A 23,074-nucleotide genomic window follows, 5' to 3' on the forward strand; every position below is an offset into this window, starting at 1 on the left:
TGACAAACTGACTTTAAAAAAAAAAAAAAATACTTAATTGACGTGGAATGTGCACAAAATATATGGTTCTGTACATGTTTCACTTCAGTTGAGCGAATTTGAGTATCTTTTTTTGAGTCCGGTTAGTATTATTCTTTATTAGATCACATGGGAAGTAAACAACTTCCACTATGACCCCCCTTCAAATAATGGCGGTAAAGAAGCCATGAGTTTGTAACGAAAAGTAGAAAAGGTTGGAGCTAGAAGATCATTAACGAAGACATCGAAAAGTAGCAAACAAGAAATGAATTCTGTAGTAGATGGAATTTTGAATAAAAAAATTAAGGGTTAGTTTTTTAGTCACATACTCGTATTTTAAAAATATCGAAACAAAGGAATTTCATGTTCGAACTATCAGAATGACCTACAATACAAGGGAAGAAGGGTCAAAGATGAGGTTCAATATATTAAAAGTTTGTTGAAGAGATTAAAGATGGTTGTTTCTGTAAATAAAAAAACTAAGGGTTCTATGGATTATAGGTTGTAATGATGAGGGCATTTAGGTCATTTTTCTATAGTCTATATGAGTAAGCCGAGGTCAAGGGAGCATCTCTTCAATTTGAGATTTGAAAACATCATATGGCAATGTTTTAAAAATCGAACCGATGATCCAATCAAAATTTTTTCTTAATTGGTCAAGCTGAGGTCTTGGTATATATATGTAAGGTCTTGGATGTTAGCATTTATATATATATATATATATATATATATATATATAATATATATATATATATATATATATATATATGAGTGGTGTTCTTTTGACAAAATCCTAGACAACATTGTAGACAAAGTTTGTCTTATATGATTAAAAAGTTTTGGAATGAACTGACTTTTTTAACGATGATCTCTATAGTGAATATATCATCCTTACAAAAAAATCAGCCAATTTTGAAACTTCCACTACAAAATTGTGGGGTTTTAGTGACAATATATAGGGGCGGCCAAAATTCCCGTCACTATAAAGCTTGTGTTTTTAAACGCAATCCTTCGCGCGCGACAATTATCAAACGAACGTCTCTTACTATCTCTCTTTCTGCTTTGTATGCAGGATTTTCGAAACTAATGGTAAAAGTTTGTTGGAAGAGGTATTCTCTCTCTCGCTCTCTCTCTTTCTCTGCATGTATTTTCTCATTCGATTTAATTAAATGGTTTAAGCTCGATTTAACACTTCAAACACAAATCATCTCACTCTCTGTATCTTCTCCTCTCCTCTCCATCTAGGGTTCTAGGGTTTTCGATATTAATGGTGGAAATTTGCTCTTTCTAACAGGTATCTTCTTCTATGTCTTCTCTCTCTGACTCTATCTAATTTAAAAACACAGTCTTTAAGGCTTCTTTCCTTTAAATCACATATTTTGCTCCTCTTCTTCTACTCCTCCAAATCTAGGGTTTCGAAAAATTAGCAAACACATCTCCTTCAATTGAGCGATCCAGATCTCCTCCTTAAAGCCAGGAGAAAGATTTGAAATAGTGCGAGATAGCCATGGACAGCCTGTGGGGAAGCATGTGGCTAAGCTCCAAAGATACTTGGGTATATTAATTTGATTAATGTATATGAATTGTAGGTTAATGAGTAGTACAATCAACCCAACAATGATCAGTGTCTACAACAACCACCTTGATAGATAGTTTTTGTTTTTTGAGTGATAAACATGGATTTATAAGCATTGACTCTTAATTCAACCGACTTATTATTTTGTTATACTTGTCTCTTAACTAATTTGATTTGCTAAGTAATTGTGTTTAATTGACAGGTTGTATAAAAATAGGTATTTAATTACAAATAATTTTAAAATAAAAGAAATTAAAAAAAAAAAATCATCTTATTAGCGTTGATTATTATTCAAAATTATATTTATAGTTATAGTAAAGAATTAATTAGCGGCGGTTTCTGACCGTCACTATAGGACTTACTCATATTTATAGCGACAGTAATATTCTATTAGCGGCGGTTTTTGGCCATTACTATAGGACTTGCTCAGATCTATAGCGACGGTAATATTCTATTAGCAGCGGTTTTTGACCGTCACGATAGGACTCGCTCATATTTATAGCGACGGTAGTACAACTATTAGCGGCGGTTTTTGACCGCCACTATAGGGCTCTATATGACCTTTAGCTACACCACCTATAGTGGCGTTACACGTGGCCGTCACTATTAATAATAGCGGCGGTTTTTTGGTATTTGTGACGGTTTTTAACTCTCACTAAAAACCTAAAATTTTGTAGTGTTCTAACCCCATGAAAAGTGGATAAAAAGTAATGGTAAAAAAGTGATGGTTCACAATTCTTCAACTTATAAATTAGGATTTGAAATTTCAAAATTGTTTAATTTTTTGTAAGGATGATTTTCTTACCATAAAGAATATCCTCACACAAAATCAGCCAATTCTGAAATTTTTAGCCCGTATAAGACAAAATGATTTGTTTAGAATGTTATTTAGGATTTTGTCAAAAAAACACTGCCCAATATATATATATTACACCCCTATTCATTTTGTATTTTAATGAAAATAAATAGGGGTATGATGGTCTTTTACACAATAAATGCTTGTTTAAATTGATTGTCAAATCATTTATTTCAATAAGACATTTAATTCTAAAGATTGAATGCCCATAATATTTACTACAAAAGAGACAAATATTAATTACATAGATAAGCATTTAATTATTATGTAAAAAGATTAATATACTCTTGTCTTTTTCACTAAATGATAAAATGGGTAAGGGTATTAATGAAAAAAAAAAGTGTTGGAAATGTTAACTTACCCATGAGATCTTGAATGTTAGCATTCTCGTATATATATATATATATATTGTTGGATTATATCTTCTATTCTTGTATATGGGGAGTTGTTGTGAATTCAACCCGGATCTTTTGATGATTCGTTAACGACTTGCATGACCCGTTTAATTGGTAATGTGTGGGATTTTCCCACTATTACTAGGGGTCTCGGGGTGAAGTCCTCAGGCAAAATATTGGGTCAATTTGGTTTAGTTTTGGATTTGACCCGTTTAACCTCTTTGTAACTCTAAGTATATAAAGGGTAAGAGCTGAAATCCTAAAGGGGTGTGAGAGATATATGAGAGACAGAGAGAAATTGTAACCTAGTTCTTTTGTAGTTAATATAATGAAATCGTCGTTTTTTGCCCGTGGACGTAGGTCAATGCTTTGACTGAACCACGTATATCTTGTGTCGTGTGAGATTCTTGTGTTCATGTTTGATTTATACTTCGGATCATAGGATTTTTTGTAATATATATATAAATTAATTAATTATTTAAATTTTTTATTTCAAATCTTTTCATATATTAATAGTTAAATCTATAAGAATATTCATAGTTTTACTTCGGTTAAGAGTCTTAAAAAATATATGCACATGATTTTAGATTAATAATAAAAGAAATAATTTTTTTTTATAGTTTTAATTAGTTTTTTTTTTTGAGTTTGTAAAACCTTGATAAACTAATAATTTATAGTTTCCTTTTCTACATGTTTAATACTTTGATTTGATGGTTAAAAGTTTTCTATTAAAAAAATCCAATAAAAATTGAATGATAACAAATTACATGACATCCAAATTTGTTTGACCTATTACTTTCAATTTTGTTGAAGAGGTTAAGGCTATGTTTGGATTGAGAGAAATGGAGAGAAGAGATCAAAGAGAAGAGAAAATAAATGAGTTTCTCTTCATTTCTTTTGTTTGGATTGTTAAGTGGGGAGAGAAGAGGAGAGAAAAAAATGTTAGTTCTCTTTTTCTTCAAAAGTGGAGAGAAGATAAGAAAAATGTAGAGACACCATTATAAAATATTTTACAATTCCAACTCAGCCCTTAAATCTCTTCTATGATATTTTAAGATTTCAAAACTATCCCAAGTTCTCTCCCGTCAATCCAATGGAGAGAAATTGAGTTTCTTTTCTCTTCTCTTAACGAGTTTCTCTTCTCTCAATCTAAAAGAAAAAAAAAAAACCAAAAGAGAAGGTTCAGAAACACTATGTGAAAACTGAAAGATTTGACAAGAAAATTCGATGGGTCAAAGCCCACAAATTTTAGAGATTGAATTTCGATGGCTGTTGAAATTTTTTATGACCACAATTCGACGGCTTAGAACCATCAAATTTCTTCCATCCAACATTAATATGACGGTTTCGATCTATTAAAAAAATTTTGACAATAAAAAATTTGACACCTTGGTTCGTCGAACTATAGATCATTTGGCTCGGGATACGTATAAACATATATCTTTTTCTTGTATATCTCGAGCCAAATGATCTACGATTCTGTAATGGGGGTGTAGGGGGCTATGTGTCAAAGGGGGGTGTCATATTATCACGACTCTTCTTAAAATGGGCATTCTTTAAAAAAGAACCCAAACATCAAAACATATGACTACAAATCCAAGGATTAAGGTTGATTGAGTTGAAAATGATCATACACCAGAAGTCAAAGAAAATATAAATTAATATTAAAATTAGTGTTACACCCCTCTGCAACACCATCAACATAACATCCTTTTTCCATGGTGGAAAAACTTCACTTGAAATCAAATTTCAACAAATTATTTGTTTGAGACGATTTTGACCTTACCATCCAATGAAAGTTAATATATATTTTTCTTTTCAAAATCAACTTCTATCTATTTCTTATCATTTCCCACTATCTTTCCTCTCATGTTCCAACGTGGTTCCAAATTGGACATTTACAAAATTCCGTTAACGTGTTCACGTTACGTGCCAATTAATTTAATAAAGGCTTGTGACTTTGAAGAAAGTTTAGTTTTTAGTTTTTAAATGACAATCACTTTTTATTTCTAAGACTAATATAAGAGTTGTGCTACACTGCCTAAGTTGGACACTGTGTCAACACCGAGTTGACTGGGCAGATAACCATAGATTTATTCCCTCGAGATACAAATTTAAAATATTCTCTATGCACTGTCAAGTCAACTCAGTGTTAGACCTAGTGTCAAGGAAGTAAAGCATTTTCCAATATAAAATGGCAAGTTCATGTTGTGATTAAATGCAAACCCACCCCACCTCAGGACAATGATAACTCATGCTTTATTATTAAATAAACTAGGATTTAAATTAAATAAGGGGTTAAGATCCACTAAAACATTAATGGGGGCTTCACCTAAGAAACAATCCTGATAGAAATCTTCTACATTGAATCATTGTTATCAACAACAGAACAACAAAGCCTTATCTCAAAGATTTGGTATCGACTACACAAATCATTATGATCCATTTTGCCCATGTGCGAGCAACTAAGAGTAGAATTTTTTTTACGAGGGCAATTTAAAATGAAAAGAATATTTTGTAAGGACAACTAAGAGGAGAACAAAATTTGTGGGGGTAATAGTGACAGATTTTTTTATCTACCACTAATATCTATCACGATAGCTTAGTAGTCTACAAACTTCGAAAATTTTGGAGGGGGCAATCGCCCCCATTGTAAATCTGCCCTTGGTTTTAGGGATAAGATTAGACTTGAAAAGTTGTTTAAAAGTATGGCATGGTTAACCAACCTATTGGGTGGATTTAGAAGTCTTTTTCTTTTAAGAACCTTGTGATCTTTAGGTGAAATTGTCTAGACCCATTTTCACTAAATAGTAAAAAGGAGTCTGACATTTAATTGAGGGATTTTATGAGAATTGGGAGTCACCACCTAATTTAAGTTTAGGAATAAAAAAATAACTCTAAAGTGGATTCAGATTGGTCCACGGATTAAAGATATGAGTAAGTGGTCAGATTACGGGTTTCAGAAGGTGTTAGACGTTGAACACGTCCGATCGAGATGATTGATTTCTACTACGATCCAAAACTATCTTATGGTCAATGGGAAATGACTAAAGTCAAATTAGGGTCCAATTATCATCAATTTATATCAAGTTAAATTTTATGGCTATGATATTTCCGAATATCACACAATTCCTTGAAATCCGCATGTTAAGAGGAAATGAACAATTTGTAAAAGTCCAAGTCGCATCCAGTGCCTTAGGCTCACGTGGCAAGTTTTGATGAAAAATGAAATCAAATTAGTCATTGATCTCAAGCATAGATAATTATCAAATTAGTCATTATTTTATGCGCGGATCGATCAAATGAATCATCATAATTATAGCAAATTGGCCAAAGAAATCCCATGACTATGATTCCCTCAAATCAAAATATTCTCATCTTCTACAATCACTTTGGAGAATTTTGAAAAGACCATAATTTCAATTAATTTGGCAAAATCCATGCAACATGCATTAATAAATTAATTGGTGAATTAATTCCCAAATCGATGACCAAGATCGATTTATTCATAAACTACATTTTTTAAGAAGAAAATTGATTTACGCCATACACACAATTTAGCTGTCACGTGCACAAAACATTAGTGAGTCAACCCACGTGCCATATTTCAAAATCCTTGAGTCAACTCATTAGCCATGTTCTAGAAGAACGAAAGGCAACTTAGGTGCCACGTGCACAAAACATTAGCGAGTCATCCCATGTGCCATATTTCGAAAAGAGAAAATCAGGTTTAGACCTCCTAAGTAGGTCAAATTGATGAGTCCACTCGCTAATTTTAAAGAAATTTTAATTTAGACCACTTTACTAGCCATGAAAATTGGTGAGTCAACTCATAAGAAATTATTAATTGGGACTCACTCATAATATGAAGTAATTCCAAAATTGATTCAACTATGATTGTTACCTTTGAATTTGGATTCCATTATTCCCTGCAAAGAAAAAAAATGAGTTAATAGCCATGTAAATGATGAATTAAAGGAGAGAAATCTTACTCTTTGATTTACTATGTGGATGTCAACGTTGGTTGCTAAGATTCCTTCAGGTGCTTGTACTTAATCACTTTCACAACGTAGTGAAGGCAATCCATGAAGACAAGAGCTTGATTCGGCTGCTATGGAGCGTGCATGGCCACTATAAGGCGTGGCGAAGAGAGCTGTTGAAGGTGCTGTGGTTGTGTTACAAAGTAATAGAAAGAAACGTTTAAGGTAGAGAAAATGTGGCTGTCATTAATGGTAAAGATCATCCGTCCTCATAGCTGTGTGCTTGGGGCGTTTTCTTTTTAAGAGAAGAAGAGAGCCTCCCCATCACTGTGTTTTGGCCGACCCATGATGGGTAGAGAATCTCTTTTGCTTTTTTTGTTTTTTTGTTTTTTTCAGACTTTCACTTTGGCTGAACCCACGCTTCTTCTCTTAGGTTTTTAAAGTTATCAAGGTTGCATTGATTGATTTAATTTAAGTCTCTTAATGACAATTTTAATTCGAAATTGAGATTTGATTGATTAATTTTAATTTTTATTTCAATGTTCACTTTGATGAGTTGATTGAATTTGAATTTGAATTTGATTAATTAATTGAATTTTAATTTGAATTTGATTGATCGATTGAATTTTAATTTAAATTTAATTAGTTGATTTGAATTTGATAGGTTGATTAAATTTTAATTTGAATTCGATTGGTTGATTAGATTTTATTTTTAATTTGATTGGTTGATTGAATTTTATTTTTAATTCGATTGGTCAGTTTAGGTCATTTTGATTGTTAATCAATTAAAATTTTCAATGTGAGAATTTTTATCCCGTTTTCCTAAGAATCAATGTCTTTAGGTAAAAGTCGGACATCGATGGGCGTTTCGATTATTTTTGTGATTTATCGTAAATTTCTTTGTTGTTGTTGATTGGGGTTCTGTTAGATTCGAAATCATATTTTAAAGGCAATGAAAGTACTTTCGAGTCATTCCGACGATACGAGATTCATGATGGGTATTTTGGTCATTTTGTTATTTTTTTGTAAATTTTTTGAATTTTGGCATGAAGTTTCTTTTAGTCCCAACGTGATTATTTCTAAGTCTCAAGGTCATATTTTCCTAACGTCGTAAGATCTCTAGACTATCAAATGTAAAACGAACCTAAACGTTTGTACTTGCTAAATCGAGTGTAGTGTATAGCGATCTTAAGCGTGTATAATTTTTTTGTCAAGCGTGTCAAGTAAGTAAGAATCATGAGAACTGAGAAAGGATTGGACAAAATTAAGAAAAATACCTTTTTCACAAACTTACAAGATTTTGCATATTATGCACTCATCATTAGAAATCTAAAACAATTGGATGACGGATTGCCAAATCAAGCATATGCAAAAATGGGATGTCTACAATAGATTATTCTAGAGAGTTGAATGGAGGAGAATGATTCTTTTATGAACTCCAAATCATTTTGATAAGACTTTAACATTATAATTGTACTAATAATTTGATAACTTGAACCGAAAAACGAAAGTGTCATTAGGAACCAAGCAATAATCAAAGGATTAGAGTTGATTGAGATGAAAATGATCAAATAAACTATAACGTGGAGAAAATATAAATTAGGATTACCCACTCATGTAGATATTAAAATTAGGGGTACACCCCTTTGCAAGACAATGGTGGAAAACTTGTTTTGAGATTTAAACAAATTATTTGTCTTAGACGACTTTGACCTCACCATCTAACGAAAGTTAATGTATTTTTCTTTTCAAATTTTCTATCTATCTATTATTTGTTTCTTTATCATTTTCCACAATCTTCGTCTCATGTTCCAACGTAGTTCCAAATTGGACTTTTTGCAAAATTCGAATAACATGTTCACATTAGCTTAATTAATATGTTGTGCCTATTAATTTAATCATGAATCGATTCTTTCAAGAAAGGTGGCTTTCAGATTTTAAATTGAATTTTACTTTACTACTAAAGATTAATATTGACTGGCAAGTTGTGATTCAATGCATACCCCACTACAATGACAACTCATAATTTATTATAAAACTAAGGGTTTAGAATCTATAACAAAATTGGGCTTCACCTAAGAAACAGTCCTGAATCTCTTGATCATAAAAAAAAAAAAAAAAAAAAAGTAGACAATTACCCTAATTTGATGAATATGATCATTTCAAGAATTGTTTGATTTTTCTGTCAAATCTCCTACATTAAATCATTGTGATCAACAACACAACAACAAAGCCTTATCCCAAAGATTTGGTGTCGGCTACACAAGCCTTATTCCTTCACTCCACCTTCTTATTTTTCCATTCTACTCTATCTTAGAGATAAGCCCTTATGTTATTGAAAGTGAGTTTATATCTGTTTTCATAATCTTCATTTACATTCTTTTGGATTTTCCTTTTGCCCTTTTTAGGACCTTCAATTTGAATATTTCATGTAACTGGGACATTAGTTATAGTGATCCAATACTAATGTTTACAAGTCCCAAGCTCGGATAAAGGAGGGTCATATCAGATGAACGCAACCATTCAAACTCATATATGTCAATATTAAATGGTTAACGAAAGATATGGGTTGTAACCTGACAAGAATGCAGTCTTAGGCTTGGCGATCACAGGAAAATGAGACTAATGTCATGATACTTCTTCTTGTTCATAAGGACATTTGATTAATATGGAATTTCATATATCGAATCAGAGAACGCATCAAGACCAGATATAATTTATTAGGTGGGATTCACTCACAAACCATGAAAAGTATGAATGGCGTTATGTCAAAAAAAAAAAAACATTTAATTTGATAAGTGATGGAAAATCTCGTGACATTAGTTTTCTGTAATAAGATAACCCTCAAATTCCTACAAAATCTAAAGATTTGAGATTTTCCAGTTCATCCTTCAACAGAAAAAAGTTCATATTGAACCACAAACACAATATTTATAAAAGCTTCAATTTAAACACAAATCCATCGATACTACATTGCATTGAAACAGAGACACAAATTTAGATAGAATTCATACGGAAGAAGAAAGGTTCCGGCCATTTTACTTTCCCACGATTAATTTTGCTCTAGCATGGCCTGCTTCTATACGAAATTGTTCACCCAAGCCTAAATGAGCCATTAGTAACCAAACAAAAGTAATAAGCTCTCCACCTTTACTGAGTTGCTGGGCATGGGTGTTTGCTCTGCAATGACCAGCGGCATAAGACATCAACTCCAGCCATACTTTGCTCATTATCTTCCATTTCTTCTTCTTCAACTGTTTTAAATCTTTGGCTAGCCTTACTGCGTCAAACAACACCGATTTACTCCTATCTCCCTTCACATCTGCAGGTTTGACAACTGTATTTACCTCTTGTAGCATATTACAAGCCTCTTCGGATTGCTCAGATATATAATTACTTCCACAGATGATCTTTAGCACTCTTAGTAGACTGAATTTTTCCAATCTAAGAAAGAATTTCAACGCCTCAGCACAAGTGTCACGGTATCTAATTTGCCCAATGCCTGCCACCGCGGACATCATTGTAGGCTGCATAACCAAAAGATATAACATATAATCCGATATGAGTTTACAGAATTCACGATCACGTTGGACATCGTTATCAACAACTCCATTGTCCTGGTCCTCCTCCTCCTTCATTCGGTAGCATATTTCGGTAGCAATGTGCCACAATAAGAGGCTCTCATCATACTCAACCTCAACACTCCATCCAAGTAGTCTACGATAAGGGGTGTTGCTCAGAACCCAATCACCTCTAGCTGAACATATCTCCTTTGCAGTCTTTGAATCAACAGCTATCCTTGATTTCCTCTTCAGCTCCCAAAATATGAATTGCTTTAGCTCCTCGGTAACGGGTTTTTTGGATTTGTATTGGATCTCATCTAAGAATTCCTTAATCCCCAAAGTATCAATAATTTTGTTTATCCATTTTGGACGTTTCAACAAGCAGAATGTTATCAGATTGAACTGTGATATAGAATTAGACCACCGAGATGTGTTGAGCATAGGGACCCAATTGAGAACTGCAGATACAAAAGAAATGACTTTGGAAATCTTGACCGCAGCAATAGTCCAATCGGAGAATACGAGCATGAGGAAAGCTGAGCAGTCGAGGCTAATTGCACCTATTAGCAAAGCATAAGTGATATAAACGTCTTTCTCATCCAGCCCATCTTTCGGATGGGATTGAAACCGCAGGAGGGTTGTAACGGTCAAACCGAAGTAGATAGCGCGTAGGATATACCCAGGCCGAGAATGAACCACTTCAACTTTTGTGTATAGCACTTCATACATGAAGCTAAGCTCAATTTCAATCACTCTGAAGGCCTTTTCGGCTGATCTCTGGAGAAAGAAATCTCGGCTCTCATTCCTATCATGGAAGCTGAAGATGAGGTCGACAATTAATCCTTTAAATTTTTCAAAGAACTTATAAGCTTGCTTCACCATTTCGACGTCCTTGAGATCATCTTTAGGATCTTCTACAACAACATTGATAGAAATGATCAATTCTTTATTAGTCTCTGGTTCTTTTATCATCTCTATCTCAGTTGGAAGTTTAGCTTCCTTCTTCGACGCGTATTCCTCCATGAGCTTCGCATAATTCGGACCTGGGTCAGGATCCGTAAGCATAGAATCTCTGAAGCTACTCAAGCTTGCAAGATATAGAGCACGAGTCCTCTCGGCATACTTGATGAGTCCAGAAACAAACATGAGGATATTGAGGAACCAAATATCGGTGGGGAGTGATCGTATGAAAATATAACCAGCGGCACCAAGCTGAAACAAGAGACCAAACAAGTGCCGAAGCCACAACTCATTGTCTTCGAGAGCAAAAGCAGTGATGGTATCTGGACCACCAAGGTGTAACAAAAGAAATGGTGCCCAAAAGGCTACAAGATCGTCATTCTGATCTGACCCGGTCGCGTCACCTTGGCTGTTGGAGATTAGTCCAAGTGCAAAACCTGCGATCCAGTCGGCGAGCAAGTAAGCAGACCAGATAAGCATTGTTACAAGTTTGTGTGCCTTCCATTTTCGCAACGGTGCAAAAAAGATTAATAAGGTCTGTAGAAGAAGACTAACAAGAACAAACACCCTTAGATCCCATACATGCCAGAGCTTCAGAATATGATTAGGGATAAGATTCATACTAGCACTTCTTCTTCTTCTTCAATTGAACTTGATTAGCCTTACAACATATAACATGGTTAACCAATCTACTTTGTTGACTTCATCTACAATCACAAGTCTTTCTTTTTAAAATTTTCTTTCCAAGTCTTTCTTTATTCTTTTCTTTCCTTGATCAACAATTACCCATTTACCCATCAATAATTGTCATCCTTGTGTAGAAACAAGTGGTCTTTCTTTATTATTGGATTCCAACTAAATTGAGTTTAGTAATAATTAATGTGTAAAACATTTTAAGCTAAAATAAACTTACTTTCTTATGTGTGCTTGAAAGAGATTTCAATGTATTATGAAATAAATCTTCTAATTAAAGTTATTCTTATATGTTATCAGAGCGAGTTAATTTTAAAAAATATTTTAATATTTTTATTATTTTTATGAATCATGTAATTATTAAGATCTGAATTACTTACCATCTTTGCTGCTTTCGATCTTTTATTTTTCGTCTCTGTATTCAGATCTGAAATTAACTCTCATTTCTGTCCATTACATCTGGTCTTGGAATTTTTTCAAACACTTTCGATTCATATGGTCAACTTTAAGATCTAAAACTAACCTTCTGTTTCTCCAATAATTACTTTGAAAATCAGAAGCTTCACCGTAATCACCGTCTCCGGAGTGATATCTGCGACGGAGTTCCAAAGTCCGAACTTGTTCTTCTTTTGAGCATGTCTCCAGTGAAGGACGTGTCGAGTCCGGTTAGATCGCCGGCATCGTTATCGCCTTCAAGCAGTCACCGTTTACAACAACAAAGGGTTAAAAAAAAAAAGAAAAAAAAGTGAGGTGATTTAGACATGCCCCTCCACGTTTTAGGGAATATTTATGTTACCCTCCGGTATTTTTAAGACGATAACATACTCCCTTGACCTCGGACTTCTCATATAGACTACAGAAAAATGACAAAATGCCCTTATCACTACAACTTATATAACCCAAAGAACACTTGATTTTTAATTTACGAAACCTGTATGATAAATTGTTTTTAATATATCGAACCTCCTCTTCAACCCATTTTTTTTGTTTTCAAACTTGCGTTAATACCTTGTATTCTAGGTCATATTGATAAGTTTGATCATGACGTTCCTTTGTTTTGATATTTTTGAAATATGAGTATGGGACTTGATTTTTCAATTCAAAATTCCATCTTCTACCATAGAAGTCATTTCTTATTCATGAGGTCTGAAGGTTTAAGTGGATAGCATCTTAATATGGGTGGCTCTATTTGCACACACCAAGACGACTCATTACACCCATTTAAGTGATTTTTGTTTAAAAATGGCAAATAACACTTTTATCCTTTTGTGTTTACATTACAATCCATCAAACAAAAAACCCAGTTATTCTTGTTCTACTTCTTCCTCTCTCTCTTTCTCAAATATTTTTTGACAAATTTTATTTCAGCAGGTTCAAACCAATTCGATAAGTACTTATGGAACATAATTTTCTTATGTGAACGACTTTTAATCGATTGAAAATGTTAGGGTAAGAAAAAATAAGTAAGGTCAAAACTTGAAACCTTCTTAAATGCAAAGAAGAATAAGAAATGAGAGAGAGAGAGAGAGAGAGAGAGAGAGAGGAAGAAGAAGAAGTAGAATTCGTTCAGTACTTTTAAGTGGGTAAAATCAACAATTTAAGTTAAAGTACATTTATTAGGTGTGTGCAATTAAGTATTTTAAAATTGAAGTGGGTATAATTGATCATTTTGGTGTATACAACTAGAGCGACCATCTTAATATTGGAGAAGGTGATAAAAAATGTTTTGTAGGTTGAACTGTTGAAATAGATATAATTTTAACCAAGAGGATGAAGATAATTAGTGATACAAACTAAATCGATGCACCAACAATACCTAATTGTTAGTAGTGCAGAAAGTTAGTTCGTTTCCTTTTAGGATCGTAATGTACCACCAGACTCTTTCTATGTCTTCATTAATGGTCTTCTAACCTTTTCTACTTTTTGTTACGAACTCATGACTTCTTTATCGCCATTAGTTTGAAGGGGAGTCATAGTGGTAGTAGTTTATTGGGATAAGAAATATATATCTTGAGAATACATTATATCTAATTAAGACCTATATAGGTATAGGGTTTTGTTAACATGCACCCTAGGGGCACATGTTAAGGTATATTAAATACACCTTGGAAATAAGCATTTGAAGGTATTTTTAGTAAAAAATAAACCTTAGGGTGCATTAAATACACATTATATATACTTAATTTTTGAAACATGTTTTAGTTGCACAGGGAATGGATGATCAATATTCAATGCTGAATCTTGGGATAAGAATTGTAGTTCATGGAGTGTATGGGTTGAATAATTTTAGTATAAGTATCCACAATATGAGTAATTGTATGAGCGACATACCTTTGATTTTTTGAATTAAATCAATTGAGTAAGGCTTTAAACTTTTCTTTTAGGACATACCTTTTTTTTTGTGTGCTAAGTTTAGGGTAAACCTCATCGATATATTTTTATTAAAAAAAAAATCCAATGTGGAGTTCTAACAACTAGAAGGGAATATTTAATTATCAAGTTTGTTATCCAACAAAACATGGAGTGAGACTCCCATTCTTTTAAAAGATTAAATACCTAACTCCAACAAATCATTAGGCTCACCTGGCCACATCAACAATCTAATGCCACAATCTTATAGATTTCATGATAAAACTCAGATTAAAAAATATATATTTTCGATTTGATTAATGATTTTAAGAGAGAATAAATGTTGAGAAGATATTATATGTATTTGATTTAAAGAACTGAAAGTATTATAAGTATTTAATATTTTAAAATGATATAGGTCCTACTCTAAGATTTTTTCGAATAACAAATTTAATAAAATAAGATTCCCTTAGAGTTATCAAGACTTCAAAATAGTTTTTGTAACAAAATTTACAATAGTGAGGTCTGCCCGATAAATGTCTTTGTAATAATAATAGGGAAAATATGACATTTTGTAAGAAAAAAAATGTTAATTATTATTTAGAAAATGAAAAGGGAGAGTTGGTCTCAGATTGAAAAACTTGAGATTTTATAAGTAAGAGTCGTGATCATTGTCAAACATATTGAAAACTCTCATTCCTCTCTTTAGTGTAATTGCACCAAACATTAGTAGGCCAGTGAGCCAAAAATGAGTGTGATTTTGTTGATGCACGGAGACCACGCCTACCCATTCATGGATTTTGTGCCATTTTTAATTCAATACCAACTTTTGAGTTGTGATAATCTGACTCCCCCACATGGCATACTCAAAATACTCTCTTGACATGGCATGTGCTATAACCATAGATTTTATGCCTTGGGACACATCTGCATATCCCCATAAATATGTGCAGTTGTGTATCCCGAGGAGTAAAGATCTATGGTTCTATTACATGCCACATCAGGATAATATTTTGAGAATGCCACGTGTGGGAGTTAGAAAGTCATTACTCTTAACTTGTATGGTTTTAACACCATATATTCTTTTTATAATTAAAGAGTCACGCTGACATGGCAAGGGCACATAATCATAGGTCTTTTTCGGGATATATAGGAAAAAGATGTGCGGTTCTGTGCTTTGTCACATCAGCCACGTACCAAAGCCGTGTGCATTCATCATTATTAATTCATAATTAAAACAAGGAAAATGCTGAGGTAACATTGAAATTGACATTGCTGAGGTGGATGTGTCTATAGAACCATAGATGCTTTTCATCGAGATACAAGTGAGAAGTATCTATGGTTATGTGCACACCAATGTCTCAAACGATGTTACTTCAGCACAACTCTTAAAACAACTCCAATCAGGGTCATTTTCCTAAACAAAACATTTTAGAGAAACACTACTTTACTTACTAACTTAGAAATATAGCAAATCTTACCAAGGGTGGTTGAGCTCAAATGAATTACCAAATTTGGCAAATCCAAAACCACAGCTTTCTGATTTCATGGAAAAACTCATCTTCCTTGTGCAGATTACCCTGATTTGGATTAAGAGTAACATTCACTAGGGTGGACTCCTATTCTAGTCCTCACAGAAATGGTGAGAAATGGAGAGATCTAACCCTCAAGCACAAATTTGAATGAGAAGCACTAATCCAAAATTTACACTATGACAACATACTTGGGATTGTAATTAACAAAAGATGAGTCCAACATATTTATGGGTAAGTTGTAATAGTTTCATTCAAAATACGTAATCATTCACGGGGTGCGCCAAAAACTTATGGGTCACTGAGCCAAAATAGTGCGCCATCCACGTGGCATGCTTGGTTAGCCAAGCAATCTACTTTAAAGTGTAAACCCAAATTACCAAAATTAGGTATGCAGGAAATTTTCCAATAAATAATACATTTTGATTTTATTCATACATAACAATGAATACAAGTACAACACACACACATAGATCAAACTAAAGAAAATAGAAATGTGTATGCGAGGGTATGATCCATGTGGCAAGACTCGCTTATTACTGCTAATTTTCCAATAAGGTTAAACAGGGGTGGAGTCAGGATTTTGTTCATGTGGGGGCAGCCAAGAGAAAAAAATAGTTGTGAGGACAACTAAGAGTGGAAAAAAAATTGTGGGGGCAATAGTGACGGATTTCTTTATCTGCTGCTAAAACCTGTTGCAATAGCACATTAATCCATAGAATTTGAAAACTCTTGTGGGGGGCAAGTGCCCCCACTGCCCGCACTCTGAATTTGCCCCTGAGGTTAAGAGGGCTCTTTAGCAGAAAATTGATCACTCAAGCCAAGGTGAGTCATCAAGAACCTTACAAATAGTAGCTCTCCTCCTTCCACCAAGGGGTGCACCAAACATTAATGGGTCACTGAGCCAAAAATAGTGTGCCATCCACGTGGCTTGCTTGGGTAGCCATAGCAATCTACTTAATTTAAACGCTAGTCTGAATCGTTTGCACCTAGGGTGGAGGATCGAAACCCTTCTCCTACACCCCAATACAAGCTAGTAAACCATTATCCAAGGAATTAGCGTATAAAATATCTAAAAATTTCCTTGTATTACAACTTTTGTGGCTTGTATTGGGGTGTAGGAGGACTTCAATCCTCCACTCTGGGGAAGCAAATCCTCTGTAGCACAACTATTCTGTAGCACTCTCTCCACTACTGAGAGAGAGCCATAGTATGAAAAACTAACATCACAGCCATCTTGTGATAATGGTTTAGATCTAATTTAAGAAAACAAAAAAAAACAAAAAAAAATTGCAAAAGAGTTTTTTTTTGCCAAATCCTCGTTTTTGAAAATGAACGGCCAATAAACTATGAATTTTATAAGGGTGAGATTTTACTGTATTGCTAATGTGGCACTCTTTCAACAGTCGAAACATTGCTTAGAGGGGTGCTAGAGGATAGTTTTGCTACAGAGGATCCGTTTCCCCACCCTGGGTGCATACAATCCGCATTTTTTATACGCATATTAAAATTAGAGCAAATTAGCAAAATTAGGTATAATTTTCAAATAAATAACACATTTTGATTTTATTCATACATTACAATGAATGGAAGTACAAAACACACTCAAGAGAGAGAGAGAGAGAGAGAGAGAGAGAGAGAAGTAATAAAATAGAAGGAAAATGCAGAAATGACAAAAAGTATTTACTGCGATTCTCACAAGTCTGACATGGGATGTGCACATAACCATAGATGTGTTTCTTCGTGATACGAGTAAAAAACATCTATGGTAATCTATGCATGTCCACGTCAGAATTGTGAGAACCACAGTAAATTCTGTGTCACCCGGCACGACTCAATATAGAAATGTGTATACGACTAACGAGGGTATGATCCATGTGGACAGGCTCGCTTATTATTGCTAATTTTCCAATAAGGTTAAGAGGGCTCTTTAGCAGAAAACTGATCACTCAAGCCAAGGTGAGCCATCAAGAACCTTACAAACAGTAGAAGCTCTCCTCCTTTACTTAGCGACGCAGCCTGGGAAAACCCTTTGCAGTAACTCGCAGTGTAAGATAACATCTCCACCCACACCTCACTAATGATCCTCCATTTCCTGTCCCCTGGCAATTTTTCATTAAGCACCTTCACTAGCTTAATTGCATCAGTCCAGATCTTGTCTACATGATCATTCTTTGACAGTAACATCTCACGGGCGCTCTCTGGTGTCGGCTTCAATTTTTCTCTTTGTAGCGACTTCTTGGCATCGGTACATGTGTTTTGAAATCTAATTAGTTCAGACCCCACAATTGACGACAACATTGAATGTTGCACCACTAGGAGATATAGCATGTAGTCAGCTATGTTCTTACTGATCTTCATGTAATCTGTTTGAGTATTGTCGACACTCTTGTCTGTGTCTATCTTGTAGCAGAGATCAGTCGCAATGTGCCACAATAGAAGGCTTTCATCGAATTCTACTTCTCCAATACTCCAGTCAAGTTCGTTCACAGGACAATCTGTGTTTTCGAGAACCCAATTTCCTCGACGCGAGCATAACTTCTTTATGGTCTTGGGATCGTCCTTTGCAAAATCAGATTTTCTCCTCAGCTCATTGAAAATGAAGTCTTTCATTTTTTTGGTGACTGGTATGCGTGGGGTATGCATGTAATAATTTAGCAATTCTGTAGTGCCAGACTTCTCTAGGATCCAATTTAAAAACTTGCACCGCTTGATGAGACAAATATCAATCAAATTATACTGTGAGATTAATTCTGACCACCTGGGCCTGTTAAGGAGGGTAAATTTCTTCAAGATGAATACAGGGATTGTAGTCCACTTATGGCGAGTAGTCATCCCAATTAGGGAGACTATAGTCCAATCGGAGAGGATGAGCATTATAAATGATGTAATATCTAAGACAATGGTACTGATACCAACTGCATATGTTACTCCAATTTCCAAAGGAGTATAACCGGACACACCACCCCAACAGAAAAGTATGAATGATACCAAAATCAAACAGGAGCATATGCCTCGTAGAACATACCCAATGATAGAATGCACCACGGCCGCTTTTGTATAGAGCACGTCATAGATGAATCCTAGTTCGACATCTACGACTTTGAAGGCATCTCCGGCGGATAATTTGAGAAAGAAGGATTGACTCAATTCCCGTTCTTGGAAGCTGAAAATGGTGTTAGCAATTAGGCCCTTGAACATCTTGAAGAAATAATGACCCACCTCTACCACTTCAATGTTGTTCAGTGGTTTGATTGTGGCTAAAGAATTCTCGGGATCTTCTTCTTCCATTCTTTCTCTTACCATCATCGGCACACCAACTTCCTTCCTTGACGTGATGAGCCTTGCATAATTAGGGACTGCATCAGACTTTTTCAGTGTTAAATTCCTGAAAACATGCATGCTTGCGAGATAAAGAGCACGAGTCCGCTCTCCATACTTGATAAGTCCAGCCAAAAATATTAGTGCCATTGGGAGCATATCTTCAAAAATGAGGTCGTATACCCAGGGGATGGCCCGTCCAATAATTAAACTTGCAATCGATACCTCGAAAATCAGCCAAAGTAAGTGCCTTAACCAAAACTCATTGTCCTCGAGAGAAAAAGAAGTGATAGTGTCAGGACCTCCAAGGTGCAATAGTAGAAATGGAGCCCAAAATGCCATGAGGTCAAAACTGGGGGGATTTAGCCGAGATTGATGTTGGTCTTCATTGCATTTATTAAAAAGGGCATTCGTATTATTGAAGTTGATGCAAATAGAAGAGTCGCTTTCACCTTCGCTGATAAAGTTTTTGAGGGATGCACCTTGGGTGTTGAAGATGTTTCCAAGGGCTAATGCTGCTATCGAGTTGGCCAGCAAGTACAATGCCCATATTAATGGACTTAACCATTTGGAGAGTCTTCCCTTTCGAAGAGGTGCCAAGAAGATGAGTAAGAATTGCAGAGATAGACTAAATAGAACTAAAACCCAGATCTGCCATGAATTCCAAAGCTCCTTGAGATACTCAACAATGTCCAAGCTCTGTTGTGTGTTGTTAGCCATCTAACTTTTGCTTTCTTTCCTATATAGTTCCTGTTCCATTTGAATGAATGTGTTTTCAGTTGCAATTTCTTACACAATGGGCACCCAACACACTAAGTATCAACTATCAAATATTCAGAATCAAATCTTCACTACTGTATAGAGGGTTTTTGTAAATGTGAAATAACCATTGGAAGGTATCTTTAGTAGGATTTTTTTTTTTTTTTTGAGAGTATTTTAGGTAGTAAAATAAATTTTGGAGGTGTATTTAATGCATCTTAATGTTTGCGGGGCACAAGTTACCAACACCGTATAAAAAGAGAAGGTAGAGTAAGAGTGGTCCCATACCAAAATTTGGAAGACCAAAAATGCCTCTACATTTACATCATAGCATGAAAAATACAAAATGGACTTGAAATAACTCTAAAGTAGCATTGAGAGTGTCATTGAGTGTGAAAAAACAATCGATGTTTTTTCTCGAGATACTAGTGTTACAATTCCACATCCCCAATAACCATGTTAGTTTTCAAAATTTTCAAAAGTTCTCTTAGAATATTAGATTATAAAATATGTATGATATATATTAAACGACAAAAATACTCTTACAATAATGATCCATAAATCCAAAATTTTGTAATACAAGTGCATTTGCAAATGCTAGTCTAAGATTTTAATACACAATGGAACCACGGCAATTTGATGAATTTACAAATGAATATACATTCAAGATAAGAATACACAATGCCCTTGAGTTGAATGTAGGTTCAAAGGAAGGTCAGAATAAGAACATTCATTGACACATTGATTTTTTTTACTTATAACACACCAAATATGATATAAACAACTGTTTAATTTTGAAAGGATTGGTTTGTTATAAGTATAAGTTGACTGTCAATAGACTCTCTCTAAAAAAAATTTGGAAATATTATTTAAAGGACCCTAGCAGAGGGATTTATTTATAAATAATCCCCAGGCTTTGGGCGATAGCTTGATGGTCCATTTAGTAAAATTTTTATTTTTTAATGGTCCCTCATTATTGGCAAATTCACTGCTTTTTATTTAGTGTCGAGTTCACTCTTTTTTATTTATTGTCAAACTCAACAATAAAAAGTGATTAACTCAACACAGGTAAAACCCACCCATTTTTTATTTTCAAGTTTTTTCAACTAAAATACATGGAAAGATTGACTAAAAACTTAAGATAATGATTAATTTAGATGATTTTAAACCAAAAGAATCATTCTTGATTAATTTTTATCCACAAAAAAAAAAAAAATAATAAAAAATTGAAAGAACCCTAATTTTTTTACATACGTCTTAAAAATATTTGAAAAAACCCCTTGAAAATGACTTCTTCCTTCTTAAATCATTTATGATAGAATGAAGTCTTTGAAACTAGATTGAGATGCCAAAAATCCAATTGTTCTGGATGAAACAGTAAGGGCATTCAATCATGAGAAATGTGGGAAATGGGGTTCAGGGACTGATTTGAAATAATTTTTTTTTATTAAATGGACTATTAAGAGAGGCCCTAAAACTTAAAGACTAATTAGAAAGAACTCCCTCCAGAGAGTCCTTTAAGTAATTATGACCTCACTACCATATGCTAACACGCATGCTTCGCCAAACAAGACTGCTTCAAACATGCTATAACAATCGAAGATTTGTTCTAAAAATTATCAAGGGTGTTGTTAACTTGTATCCCAAGGCAGTAGGGCACATGGCAAGATACATTAAATACACCTTCAAAATTTATTTTACTATTTAAAATGTCCTAAATTAACAACGCCCCCCCCCCCCCCCACCCCCCAACAAAAAAAAAATCTATAATAATAATAAGAATAAATAATTAAAAAAATTATTTCCTACCAAAAATACCCTCAACTTTTTACTTCATAGGTGTTTTAAATGCATCTTAAGATGGGCCCTTAGGCCATACAATATCACATGCATGCTACATATGACCCATGTCCTTTCCTCCGTTGGGAAAAAACTTTGGAATGGCCAACTCACTTCAAAATTTTGGTAGAACCCTCTTATTTGAATTACATGTGGTGCCTCCAAGGAGGTATCCCAAATATTAATGAAAAAGTAGATATGTCAAATAAATGCAAAAAAGACACATGTCATAATGGGAAGAGGGTTCTACTTAAATTTGGAAGCAGCCTGCACGCTTCAAAGTCGGACTCTCTCACCCATAAAAGTAAATATAAAACTAGTGGTGTCAATGGTAGTTGAAAATTCGAATTCAAAAAATTACATATTATCCAAAAAAATTTATATCGGATTTAAATTTGGATAGTTTTATATATTCGAATCCTTATCAAATACAGATTCGGATATTAACATTTCGAATCCAATAATATCCAATTTGAAATAATAAATGATATATATTATTTTATTTGATTCATTTATTGTATAAATAATATAATATATATTATTTTATCTTATTTATTTATTATACAAATAATATAATATATAATAATTTTTTTTTTAAATAATGAAAAATCAGTTGGATAAAGAAAAATTATGTTTTTTATATATACAAATTATTCAAATTCTAATAGGATATTATCCGATATCCGATAAGATAATCGGATTCAAATTCGGATAGAGTTTTAGAACATCCGTTGGATTCAAATTCAACTTTGGATATCAGATAAAAATTTCAGATTCGGATTCGGATATTGTTGTATTCGAACTGAGAAGCATCCGTTGACAACTCTATATAAGACAATATAGGGATTACATAATTTAATGCTTTCTTAAATTTCTTAATCTGAATGAGGCTTCAGATTTTGAAGCAAAGGTTTTGCATGATTAAGAGTTGTGTGAAGTCATGTATACCTGGCACATCAGGCATGGGATTCAACGGTTGCAGCCGTTGAGTTAATGGGTGTTTTGAATATAGCCTTCAATTTTTTTTTATTACTAGAAGAAGATGAGTGTAAATTGGTCAGTCTTTTCTGACAGGGGTGTCTAAGCTTAATGGCCAAAGTGCGGACTGGGTACGAGAGCGGGAAAACGAAAGCATCAAATTCAAAATTTTCTTAAAAGTGGAGAGCGTCTCCAAAGGGTTATATATTAAGTTATATGTAATATATTCAAATATCAATTTTACTATTTTATGCT

General features: G+C 33.9%; 2 protein-coding genes across 2 annotated transcripts; both read right to left on the minus strand.

The window, feature by feature from the left end:
- Positions 1 to 9,570: 9,570 nt before the first annotated feature.
- Positions 9,571 to 12,318, minus strand: LOC147390362 (uncharacterized). Its single transcript, XM_086459785.1, has one exon. It carries the CDS (start codon positions 11,967 to 11,969, stop codon positions 9,864 to 9,866), a length of 2,106 nt encoding a protein of 701 aa, XP_086315911.1. The 5' UTR covers positions 11,970 to 12,318; the 3' UTR covers positions 9,571 to 9,863.
- Positions 12,319 to 17,839: 5,521 nt separating this feature from the next.
- LOC147390363 (uncharacterized) lies at positions 17,840 to 19,963 on the minus strand. Its single transcript, XM_086457850.1, has one exon. It carries the CDS (start codon positions 19,961 to 19,963, stop codon positions 17,840 to 17,842), a length of 2,124 nt encoding a protein of 707 aa, XP_086313976.1.
- Between the last annotated feature and the right edge of the window lie 3,111 nt (positions 19,964 to 23,074).

This window comes from Akebia trifoliata, chromosome 11, assembly GCF_017979445.1.
Source record: "Akebia trifoliata isolate Shusen 1 chromosome 11, ASM1797944v1, whole genome shotgun sequence".
In the NCBI taxonomy this organism is placed as follows: Eukaryota; Viridiplantae; Streptophyta; class Magnoliopsida; order Ranunculales; family Lardizabalaceae; genus Akebia; species Akebia trifoliata.

Excerpts from the sequence above, each read along its gene's own strand:
- LOC147390362 (XM_086459785.1), bottom strand. The coding sequence starts at position 11,969 with ATGAATCTTATCCCTAATCATATTCTGAAGCTCTGGCATGTATGGGAT.
- LOC147390363 (XM_086457850.1), bottom strand. The coding sequence starts at position 19,963 with ATGGCTAACAACACACAACAGAGCTTGGACATTGTTGAGTATCTCAAG.